The sequence below is a fragment of the Adiantum capillus-veneris genome, chromosome 1, assembly GCF_014529385.1.
Source record: "Adiantum capillus-veneris isolate H3 chromosome 1, ASM1452938v2, whole genome shotgun sequence".
Lineage (NCBI taxonomy): Eukaryota > Viridiplantae > Streptophyta > Polypodiopsida > Polypodiales > Pteridaceae > Adiantum > Adiantum capillus-veneris.
In genome coordinates, this window is record NC_140931.1 from 158,503,321 (window position 1) to 158,516,002 (window position 12,682).

Genomic DNA, 12,682 nt, shown 5'->3' on the forward strand with positions numbered 1-12,682 from the left:
CACTCATAATCTTTATTCATTGTAGTATAAGTCATACACAGCAGCATGGTGTATCAGTCGACATTTTAGGGTGGAACGGATCGACAAAAAGCATTTTACTCAAGATTGTGGAATCATGGCAAAATTTGAACAGTCTAGTCGACGACGTTCCTCTGATGCAGATCCTGTGGTGGCGGAACTCACTTACTTCGGCACGCTACAAGAGATTTTGAGGATCGATTACAGAGGATTTTTTGTCGACTTGTTCGACGTGCAATGGTTCAAGATAATCATGGAGGGTCGCAACGCTACTCTGCGTAGAGGAGAGTCTGGTTTTCTTGAGGTGGATTCTACTAAGAAATGGACTGACCTAAGAGACACTTTCGTACTACCCGAGCATTGTGAACAAGTAAGTATGTAAATAGTTAACATCCCCCTTTTACAAGTTATGTGCTTGAAAGCTCTCATGTAAGTTATGTGGCTCTGGCAGGTAATATTTCATCCTACAAAGTCTACATCAAACAGGTGGGGATTCTGGCGGTGGCGGTTGTTGTGGGGATTCCGCCGCCGATGCCTCCACACCGCCTCGTGTTCGAAGAGGCTCTTTACCCTCCCCTTCTTTGCCCGCCCCCACACCAGCCACAACATCGCCATCTACGCCAGGTTTTGCGCGGCTGACTGTTCCTAGCATCTACACACCTCTACCTACTCCGCCAGGAGCCACCCCACTCGACACTCCTCGCTTCGGGGCCCAGACGCCGGTGGAGACACCTGACGTCCGTACCCCCATCGACACGCCGCTAGAGACCCCTGCCGGGACACCCAGGTTCACGCGTCACCGGCCAGAGGGCTTGCCTTACTCCATCAACTTCAGCGGCGGCATCATCATGGATGATGACGGCAAGAAGGTGATCTCGCGCATGTGTGGTCTTTGCTCTCAGCTGTTTAGACACTACATACTAAACAAATGGAGTGAAGTACCAAGTGATTTAAAAGACAGAGTCATCATCATACTTCATGATGAGTTTCCCGTTCCAACACGGGATCAGCGCTTCAATGAAGACCTGATGAAGATTCGAATGCGCGAATACTGCAAACACAAGCGTTCCGAAGTGCAAAAAGCAATCAAGCATGGGTGGAACAGGCCAGATTGGCTGGCCAAAGAAGATTGGAAGAATGCGAAGAAAGCAGCGCGCGAGAATCCCGACAAGTGGAAGCAACAAAAGGATGCAGCCAGAGCGCGAGTAGAGGCAGGGAGCTCGCACCACTTGGGGAGCGGTGGATGGGCATCATTTGAGGCCGATTTTGTAAGTGTTTTCGCATTGCTCTTTATGTTCGATACTTTAGGGTTTATGAGTTTTTTAATTCTAACATAATGAAATCTTTGTATGTTTTGACAGTGGTCGACGACAGGACGTGATCCCACACCGTACGAGCGCGAGTACACAGGCAGGAAGGGCTTAAACGCCCTGATGGACATTCTCAGTTCTCGCAGAGGCATGGTTAGTATTAGGGTTTACTCTTTTCTATTTTTTGTATTGTTTTATAAATGTCGTTATATGTTTATACTTACTGAAAGCTGTCTTATTGTCTTTTTTTGCAGAATCCGACAGATACGCCGCTTGGACGCGATGAGACGTCTGACTAGACGACGTCAGTTTAGCCGTAGCTAGATAGCATTAGTTTAGGGTTTAGGGTTTCTCATAGCTTATGTATCATGAGACGGATTTTATACGTCTTTTTGAACCATGTATATTATTACATTTGTCACCGCAGTTCATTTTGCCAATCAATTCTTTATGCCTATGATGTTGTACAATTGTCATTATTACATTTGCCAATCAATTCATTTTGCCTATGATGTGTACAATTGTCAATTTTATGCTTGTCAATTTTGCAAACAATGCGTCTTGTGGGTGACTATTTTGGGTCTATTATCTACCCTTGCACTTTTTTTAAAAAGTGAATCAAGTACAATATGGTTGATGGGTGGCACGGCATTCAATGCCCTGTCACCAAAAAAAAAATCTCTCGGGCGTCGCTATAACCGTCGCTATTTATGGCTCTGGAGCGTCGCTATAGACTTCTGTGTAAACGTTGCTATAACTGTCGCTATATAGCGACGCCTATAGCGACGCATATAGCGATGCTCTCGTAGCGACGCTATTAGCGACGGTTTTAGCGACACCGGGGGTTATAAAAACCCAGTGTATTTCCGTCGCTAACAGCGTCACAAGAGCACACAACCTCTTGTAGTGCATCTTGTGACACCTACATGCTTCACATGCGCCTATCTCCCTTCTCCTTTCTGGCAAAAAATGTAATATAGGGGGGAGTTGCGATGACTGATCAAGAGCGAGAATGGCACTAGCAACAAAATCTATTCTAACGGTAGCTCCTAGATCTTCAGTAGCATCAGAAGAACTGGCTTCCACTCTCATGTGCTTTGGTGCTCTTTCCATCTTTCCCTTGATCTTGAACTCAGTATACAACTATTGCACAAGTTGTATGTGATTAGCTATGCCTAGCAAAGTTATGATTTTAGCATTTTTTAGATCCTAAAAAATGTTTGCAATCCATCTAATAGAGTGCTTGACCATGTTCAATAATGAACCTGATGTCATTAAAGACATGTCAAAAGCAGCAGGCTTAAATGCGTGCTGAAGGTGCTCAAATACAGACATCGCTAAGGCCTCTATGAGCTGGTAATAATAGTCCGGAGCAGAGGGGTTTAGGCAACAATGAAGCTCAGGCTCTGACATGTGATGAAAGTCATGTATTATCACTTTGAAGGAAAATTTTTGTTGATTTTTTGCCAGCTTTGCCAACATTGTCAGAGGAGAGGGGGACCTTTCAAAATCGTGTCACGACCCTAATCCATACACAATTGACATAATTCATAGCAAACAATGATATATTATGATTTTAATCCATACATTGTACAATAGAGAGGAGAACACATAAAGAGAGAGATGGAGAGAGGTGAGCAGGCCAGGAGTGTGAGGGACGCATCACAAGAGCTCAACCATGTTATGTGCATTACATGATACACATAATGATTGGAGCGTACATGTGAACAACCCAGCTTGTGTGAGGTACACTCAACACAAGTCTTGGATGTTGTTGTAATGTTGATTGATAATTTAATCAATATAATCGCCGATGAAGTGTGTGGAGCGCACAACACAACCATCAGCGGACAGTTTAACAATCTCAGATTGTGGTCAAACATCATACATATTTACATCCAAGACAACACCGAGTCATCTACTAATGAGTGGCGTATCTACGGATCATATCCTAAAAGGCCAAGGCATGTCATGCTAAGATGAAGAGGGCATAGATATGCATCTCTCCACTCTTAGGTAGACAAACGTATCCCTCATATTTCTATGTAGTAAGAACAATCATGTGACTTAATCTAATCCCTGATGGAGTATGTGGAACTCACAAGACAAACATCAGCGGCGGACAACTTAACAATCTTACATGAAGGTCAAATATCGTATGTATCTACATTCAAGACAACACCAAGTCATCTAGTGATGAACAATGACGTGTCTTTGGAGTTTGAAGCACAAGAGTAAACAATGTGTCACACAGAGATGAAGAGGACATAAACTATACATCTCTTCACTCTTTGTTTGATGAGTAGAACTCTTGCGTTTCTACGTGATACAAACGATGATTTGAGACGTTCTAAAATTGAGAAACCTATAGGTCACTCTAAAGTGAGAGGTGTAACATCATGTCTACTGCACTCTACGAGACCACTAAATTCTAACTCATCCCTATGGTGAGAGATATACTACTGACCACACGAGTGAGAATTTAAGTATGTCCTAAAACCCTTCTCTATTGTGAACCAAGTGGTTGCACAACACGAGAAAAGCGACTAGCTTCTACTCACTTCTGGAGTAAGCCGGATGGCTACACACCACTAAGCGGCCTATAACCTTTAAGCCAACTCTTTGGTGAAAGAAAAACCACTGCACCACACGATTCTGGCACAACACACAAAAACAAGTTAGAACAAATGGAAACAACTTTAAAATTATACCTCAATAAACTCTAGCTGTCTGTTGCACTCTCAACTGTAGTCGCTGGTTTCAATCAAAGTTGATGACGGTCCTTATATAAGTAGTTTTTTGATCGAAAGATGTTTTGATCTGATTGAAAAGAAAAAATACAGCTATTCTCGATGATTATTCGAGATTTTGATGTATAATGACAATTTATACGTATTCTTTTTTTTATACAGGCGTATAAATGCAACGCAAAATGTGAGTTCAAAAGGAGGGGTTTTAAAATGCAAAAAAAGTTAAGCAATTTAACAAAGATACATTAAAATAAGGGGTTTTTATATTCAATTTTGAAAAAAAAACTTAAAATAAGGGATCATTTTATTATTCAGACATGTTAAAAGAGGGTTTTTTTTATATCCCGTGAATGCATGTTATATAGGGGGTTACTGAATGGTGAACCCCCTGAGTGGGTGCCTGTGCACCCCATGCCCAAATTTGTGAGATCATCCTCATCCTCTGTCCTATACTCCCATTCCGTGAGGCCTTTAATAAAATTCAACAAGAGAAAGCAAAAGTTTTTGTCGGCCGCATAGAGATGCTTTAGGAACTCCATTGGCAACCACACCGTGTCTCTATAAAGGTAACAACATATATGGATACCAAAACCTCAGGTAAGGACATATGAAGTAATGTAAAGTCCCTCCCAAGAAAGAAGGCCCACAAGGTATCAACCTCGACAATATCCTAGGATACCTAAGAAGCAGGTATACAATAGAACAACATTGAAAGATGCTAAAGTCTACCCCACAACTCTCAAGAGGATACAAAACAAAGATGGATCTCAAAGAATCTTTGTCTTGGACAAGGATTCTACACAGGTTATATAAGGATTTGACTACCAATCAACCCACAAGCCAACTGCAACTACACCAAACCTGCATGAAGATCTCAAGAACTCAACAAGACCTAGAGCGAAGCAAATTCAACAAAGGAGATACAAAGGTCATCAAGAGATTTTTATTCCTAAGTCTTCCAATGCTCTTAGTCAAAATCCAAATACCGATAGTAAACAGAATCCTACAACAACCTCAAAGACTCCTTACAAATGGCCCAATTGGAGAATAAAACAAACAATGGAGTCTTCACAATCATAGAAGGACAACCCAACCAACAAAGCTTTTGATTCAAAGATTATAAACAGGTATGGCAAAAGAAACCTTCAATGCCAACCTGGTCCTTCACTAATCCTCTTTTTGAGGATTTAAGATTACAATGGAATCTTCACAGTCAAAGGACAACCCAACCAACAAAGCTTTTGATTCAAAGATGATGAAACAGGTATGGCAAAAGAAACCTTCAATGCCAACTTGGTCCTACACTAATCATCTTTTTTAGGATTTAAGCTTACTTTTACCTGAAGAAATGTTTGTAGTAATGTAAAAAGTCAAGTTGCCAGGGTACAAAAATCATTCTTTGGCATAGTTAGAGTCTGGCTGCTAAGCCATAAAATGAGCAAAGCATCAGTCCCAAAGATTCAAGTTGTAATAAAATTTGTGCTAAGAGTCATAGTTATTAGGCTTACTCTCAACCTGGAAGTGTTCAGCATATCTTAGTCATGTCACTCATGCAGGATGAGATGAGCATAAGAGTTGAAGTCTATTAACTTACAATTGGTGGAGTGTCGTAGAGTCCAACACTCACACACAATGCACAATAAGGTGAGAGCACATATCCTCGACAACGAAAAACATTCCTAAAGGGGTGCCATCTTGCAAAGACATGTCATGTGCTTTTATAGCTACACCATCTTTCTGAAGAACCCCTCTAAATCTTTCTTGCACAGTATATTGTTTCCCATGCATTTCTATGAATGCATATAGGATGTCCCGTCATCGGCCATATGCATTAGATACTCTTTTTTGCTTCCACCTATGCACCTTGAGTGGAATACAGTAGGAAAACCAATGTTTCATCATGCTACCTTCATATATTTTCTCGCATCTTATTTTAATATCTATCAATAAATAATCCCTTCAATACTTTATTAATATTTCACATGCTAATCAGTACTTCATAATGCGATACTCATAATAAATAAACAATAGCCTCGCCATTATGCTACTACAATGGATAAATGTGACATCATCTCTCACACAAAGAAGATGCTACATCAAAATAAACTTTATCAATAAATTCAACAATAAATGAAGACAATCATCCCATCAACAACCAATCAAAACCTTCCATTGCCTCCACAGACACTTCTCAACAATGCCCGAGGACGGGAATTAAAATCGGAAGGGGGGAATGTTAACTGAGTCGACATATCTTAACAGGATATTCTAAAGATTGAATCTTATGAATGCACATCAAAGATGAATATGAAGTAGTAGTGAATATGAAGAAGTAGTGAAGATTGGAGTAACAAACTTTTCACATTTTTCCAACATGGCCATGTATTGTAATTTCCCGATCTATTTAGCCATTGTGATAATTGTAACGTGTTACAGGCTCAATAAGAGTTCCAAGATGTAAAGAATAGGTCAGTTAGTGTAGCTAGGTTGCAGATACAGTAAGTTGTAGAGTCTCAAAGGTCTTGGACGTCGGGACATTACTCACTTTAAACCTTGGCTAAGGTATAAAAGCCAACTTTGTAAATTTTTGAGTAACAAATATACAACGTGAGCTAACGGAACTCACTCCTCTCCTTCTCGTGCTTCCTTCTCCCGTGTCGATTGTCACATTGCAGTGCCGTTTGTTGTGTTGCAACCACGAGTAAGAGCTCTACGCATTGACATAAACATATCATGGTAAATCGTATCTTTTGACGTTGCCAACCCACGACTTAATTTCATCATAAGTAGGAATTTAAGCTACAAAATCACAAAGTAAAAATAGGTGGGGTATTGGGACATCATTGTTAAGCATTTAGATGCATGCGGGGTCAGAAACGACTAGGTCAAAATCTCACTGCTGTTAAAAATCTCGTTTTTGCACTTCATCAAAAGTGAGATTTGAGACCATAAGCATGTGCGCTTAGGTCTTATATACTTGTCCTAGAAGTTTTGTAACATTCAGATGTCAATTGATGCTATAATAGTCATGTTTTGTTTGCCAATTAGTGACTAGCTTTTGATGATTTAGGCCATTTGAGTGTAGCTTGCTTGAGTTAGACGCGAGTTGTTTGTTGTTTTCCAAGCCTCTATGCACTAGTCTAGTCAGCTTCATCCCATGGATTAACAATTATGTTTGTGGTTCTTGCTATGTCTGCAATACGATAAGAGTGAGGTTAGAAAATCCATCCACACACACATATTAGGGAGTTCTTTTTATTTCTCCTTTTATTTCAGAGCCTCACATGGCTTGACTTTTCTTGCATTTTATAACTTAATTTTAATCAATGTTCAAAAAAGTCTCTTTTATTATGCAGCCAGAGGCTAAGTTTTCTCATCCGAAAGAAGCAAACCAAAAATACTAGAATTTTTTTTGAAACTTGCAGGATTTTTGAACCATTTTCTCACTTATTTCATCGGTTTTTATTCCCTTTACCATGGCTTGCAATCTGCTAGTCTCGACTTTCAACCGTCTCAAGGCTAACTCGAAGCAATCCTTTCTTGAACAATGATTCTAGTTAAACTCAACGTAATTATTTTATCACTTTTTTATTGTTTAAGAAATCCACTATGACCCTTTCACTTATTACAATAAAATGGAGGAATATTCGCTATAGATGAGGTTTTTCTATACAATAAAATGCAACCTCCATGAAGAGTATGTGCTAAGTCTAAAAGGAAAGTTTCCTAAGGATCTTAGTGATAGCACCTACTAACTAGTGGATGAATGTCTTCAAGTACAAGTGCCAAAAGAACTCTAAAATCTACCTCAATTAATTACTTCCAAGAATGTTTGGTCAATGACTATAGAAATATGTACTACAAAGTTTAGCAGGGTCCCCATTCATGTTGGGAATGGACTAGTAAGTTTGTGTCTTTCTATTATTATGAAAAATGCCATGCATCCACAAAAGACCTAGCAAGCCATAAGGAGGTGTAGGCCCTCTTTGAGGAAGGAGTGTTGCAAGTGATGGACTCTAGGACAGGTGGAATAGAGTGGAAAATTGAGGCATGGAGGAGGCTAAATGGTTCCTAACACGAAGGGCCCCCTATTTGGATAAGAAGCCTTGGATGACACAAAGTGGTAGCAACATCTACACTAAAAAGGAGCATATGACCAGAGGGGAGTGTAGCAAATTATGGATTTAGAGATCTTACTTAAAAGGGTGCAATGGATGAAAAAGGAAATCTCATCAAAGTTGATAGAGTTGAAGGCCTCTATCTAGCTAAAAAAGGACACTTTGTGGGTATGAAGGTAAGAGGGCACGACAAAGAAGCTCATGGAGGACATCGTTTTGTTCAAAGCACTTATTGTTCAACTGCAATTGGAAACTCCCTTGAATGATGAGATAAGGGAGGCAAAGGCTTATTTGAAAGCAAGCCAATGCTTGTTGCAATAGTGACATGTAGTTTTGAAGAAATCTAGAGGCTTCAAGCAAAGGTTTAGGAGAGATTCTTCTTTCTACACATATAATACACCTCGCTCTTTTACCATGGGGTTGCATGCAACAACCCAGCATATAGCTGCATGCAAGTAATTAGGGATGGAGAATGAATAAAATATTTTACAAGCTACAAACTTCTCAAAAGATAGTAGATCAAAATGTGCGTGCACTGCTAGAAAAAAATGCATCATGTAGTAAAGGTAGGGTGACCAAAATGACAATGTGGGAGCAAGAACATGCTCTCAAAGAGGCTATTTTGTTTGGTAAAGATCACCAAGAAAATGGTGATGGTAGAGAATGGCATTGTAATATTGAAACTATGCTAGATTCCCTTATCTTACTATATGCATGGCCTATGAAAGAAGTTGAACTACCAAGGCTCTACCCAATGCTCTTTCCTATATACAATGAACATGCCGATCAAATGGCCTAAGTTTTTATTTTTGACTAGCATTGAGAATAGAATGAGCATACTAATGCTCTATGGGTAGCGTGGAAGAAGGTACTTAACAACATTGATAAGAAAGATTGTTTTTGAGCTAATTTAGGAGGACCTAGTCAACTTCAAAGAGATTATGAGCATACAAATGACCTTCTACAATCATCTATCCAAGGGTCAAAGATACAAAAAAAAAAAGGATCTACCCAACAAGGCTAGTCATAAGCCTCAGTTCAAGGAAATGCTTGAGATTCTATTCGAGGGTATAATTAAAGTAAATCAGTTAGATTCAGGTGGATGGATGAAAACCACCTCTATATGTCACAAGCCAGCTATAGCTATAGTGACAAAAGGAAAGAAATCAATGTATGATACCAATTTAGAGAAATGGAACCAAAATACACCCTGAGGTAGAGATGATCTCTCTCTCTCTCTCTCTCTCTCTCTCTCTCTCTCACACACACACACACACACACACACACACACACACACACACACACACACACACACACACGCACACACACACACATAGAAAGACCTATATTGATATAATAGATGAACATAGTCACACATACATAAATTTAGATGCATTGAGAAAAGTGCATTGATCTACACCTTGCAACACAAAACATTGTGGGCTAAGATCAAAGCTTGATGGTGCAAAAAAGGACAATCTTATTTTTTCCTACTTGGTACATGCAGCAAGATTCTTGGGAAAATTTGGTGAGAAAATTTTGAGGAAAAAGGTATTTATATTTAGAAATAATATTATTCTTCACATAAATCGTGTATAGTATACTATATAATCCTATGTACCTTTATATTCTAAAATCCATTTACTAACAATGGGACCCTAGACCACCTCAAGTAAAAGAGGTGGTGTTATCATTATAGTTACCTGGTTGCATCCTCTTGAGTTTGAAATAACCTCTCTCACACTACTCACCTCCATCTTGCTTGCCACATCGAGTCATTGCTCAATCTCTGTGTTGTTCCTGCAATGAAACTTGAGTTGTAGAGCCCATTACCTACTATGCCGTGAGAACTCCAAAGGCCACGGAAGTTGCTGCCAGTATAGCTTCACCTGTGTGCCAACAAAAAATGAAAAAGAAGGATGGCATGATATTCCCAAGAAACATTAAAAAGGCTTCAACACCATCACCCAAAGCAATGGAAGTTGTAAGGTACCCAGTTTCTTTTCTAATAAAGAAAGTTAACATTCTTTTATTATAAGTGGCTAAAGGGAACTCCAAATTGGGTAAATTATGATACTTTATGAATTTTAAGTATTACTTCACACCAAAAAAAAAAATTGCTCTAAAATCGGACAAATCTAGACCCTTGAAAATTTTATTAGAACTTTAGACTTTTACAAATCTTTTGGAAAATGTAAGGGCTGAAAAAATGTGCAATCGTATCGGGTAGAACAGATTAAAAAAATCATGTGTTGCACATGGAGTCACATGGGGGGTAGTGTGGCTGAAATATGATGCATGGAAGCTATCTCAAAACCTGGAAGCCCTAGAGCTTGATCAACTATGAAGTGTAGAAGCATTGGATGGCCCGACTTTCGGACCTCCCTAGGCCGAAATTAACTTGCTAGGGTGAAATACCAAGCTAGGAGCTCGCTTTTGTAGTAGGGGGATAGCTTATAACATGCCCCTTGCTTGAAAAAATCTATAAATATGCACTAGGTTCTCACATATTTACACATTGTGTCGGGAATACTCTATTGCACTTGAAAAGTAAACTTCTCCCAAGAGAAGGGAATTGGGAAGGGGGAAATGGGAACAACACCCGGCACACTCTACACCGCCTCTCTATAGCCCAGGGAAATATCCGGCACCCCTAACCACACAGAAACTCACACACATGCACACTTTCTGCAAACCTTCACTGCACAGGTCGCCTTCGAGGCGTCATGGCTACACACATGAGCACTTCAGCACAATAGACCCATCAACAAACCATCACCTGTATCCCACACATTGATGCATACACTCACCAAATCCCGTAAACACACCCACATCGGGAGGCCTCACACTCCTCGACCGCACACAAACCCACACCCATTGTGCAACAACAATCACTCTCTCCCTCTCTCTCTCTCTCTCTCTCTCTCTCTCTCTCTCTCTGCGCACACACACACACACACACCCGTGTGGTCCGGAGCCAACCCTACCACGGACGAGGCGTACAAGACTAGACGAAGTAGCAAAGTGATTTGAGTCGAGCAATTACCATAACCAAAGAAAAACCATGGACCACAACACATACGCGGATACAATGATGGCATTAACGGTAATAAAAATTTATGCTTTCTGGTTATCGACCACCCGCGGCCCCTCGCAGCCCATGGCGAGCCCCACCACTAACGGCCCTTGCACACAGTGGCTCTCCACCACCCTCCAACCTGTAGCCTCTCCACCTTGGAGGATTACCACTTGTAGCGCCCTCCTCCTGTCAGTTGACCGGCCTTCCTTGCTGCGTTCCTGACCTCTGGAGCTCCTTCTTACCTTCAATGGCGCTCCTGGCAGCCCTCCTTCAAGCTTCCTGCAGCCCCGTTTCTTGCTCTTCAGCCTCGACTTGGCCCAACTCACCCCAAGGTGACCCACCTTCCTTGCCTTCGACTTTTGCCAGCCCGCCACCTCAGGCTTTTTCTGTGGTGCCACGGCAGCCCACCCTTCACAGATGGCGTCTTCCCTTTTTACAATCACTCCCCTCCTCTTTTCCTGCATCCGGGTCCATTCCCTTGAGCTCCCTCCTCTCCAATGATGCCACCTCGTATGCTTTTGGCATGCAGGCCACCAGGTGGTGCAACTTTCCCCATGAACTGCAGCCCCGTTTCTTGCTCTTCCAGGTTGCGGCCTTGCACACCTGGCCACCTTCCTCTTACTCAGCCCCTGCAGCTCGCTCTCTTGCTTCTACAGTCTCCTGCAGCCGCCCTCGATCATGGCCGGCAACCGGCTTCAGTTGCTTGGCCACGAGGGCTAGCAGGCCGAAATTTAACGAAAACCCTTTTCTCTTCGAGCCCCCGAGGCCCTCTGCATGAGCACCCCTTTGCAGCTTGCTCACGGCCAGCCCTTCTGTGGCGCTCCCCTCCAATGATCACCAGCCTCGTTTTCTGTCACTGACCGGACCTCCACCTCCTTTGCATGGCCCTGGCGGCTTTCCTTCACCTATTGGCGGCCACCCGGATGGCAACCCCACCTTGCTTGCTCTCGGTTTTGCCAGCCCACCACCTCAAGGCGGTCCTCCCTTGTCCATTACAGGCTCCCCCTCAGCAGCGCTCACCTCCTCAGCAAGGCGTCCTTTCTCTTGATCACGGCCCCAACCTCCTCTGCCCCTCTCTCCTCATGGTGTCATCACCCTGCAGAAGCAGCCCATGGCGGCCTCTCATAGGCAAACCCTCCTTCTCTCCTCCAAGGATGGCTGCCCCTTCCTTTAATAGCGCCCCCCTGCCAATGGCAGCTCCTGCTTTCTTTCCATATGCAGTCGGCCCCTCCTGTCGAGTCTCCCATGCATCCCACAGTTTGCTCTCGTTTTTTTTAGCATGGCAATCTTTTTTTTTTAAAAAATTCACTTGCGACTTGGGTCGCCTTCCCACGGCCCTTACTTGCCCCGACCATCGGAACAAAAAGCTCCCTTATGCAATACTTTGGACCAATGGCCGTCCATCGG

At 42.0% G+C, this 12,682-nt stretch overlaps 1 protein-coding gene across 1 annotated transcript; it reads right to left on the reverse strand.

The window, feature by feature from the left end:
• Positions 1 to 10,364: 10,364 nt before the first annotated feature.
• Positions 10,365 to 12,429, reverse strand: LOC147465883 (uncharacterized). Its single transcript, XM_086512770.1, has one exon. The coding sequence runs from the start codon at positions 11,737 to 11,739 to the stop codon at positions 11,314 to 11,316; it is 426 nt and encodes a 141-aa protein (XP_086368896.1). The 5' UTR covers positions 11,740 to 12,429; the 3' UTR covers positions 10,365 to 11,313.
• Between the last annotated feature and the right edge of the window lie 253 nt (positions 12,430 to 12,682).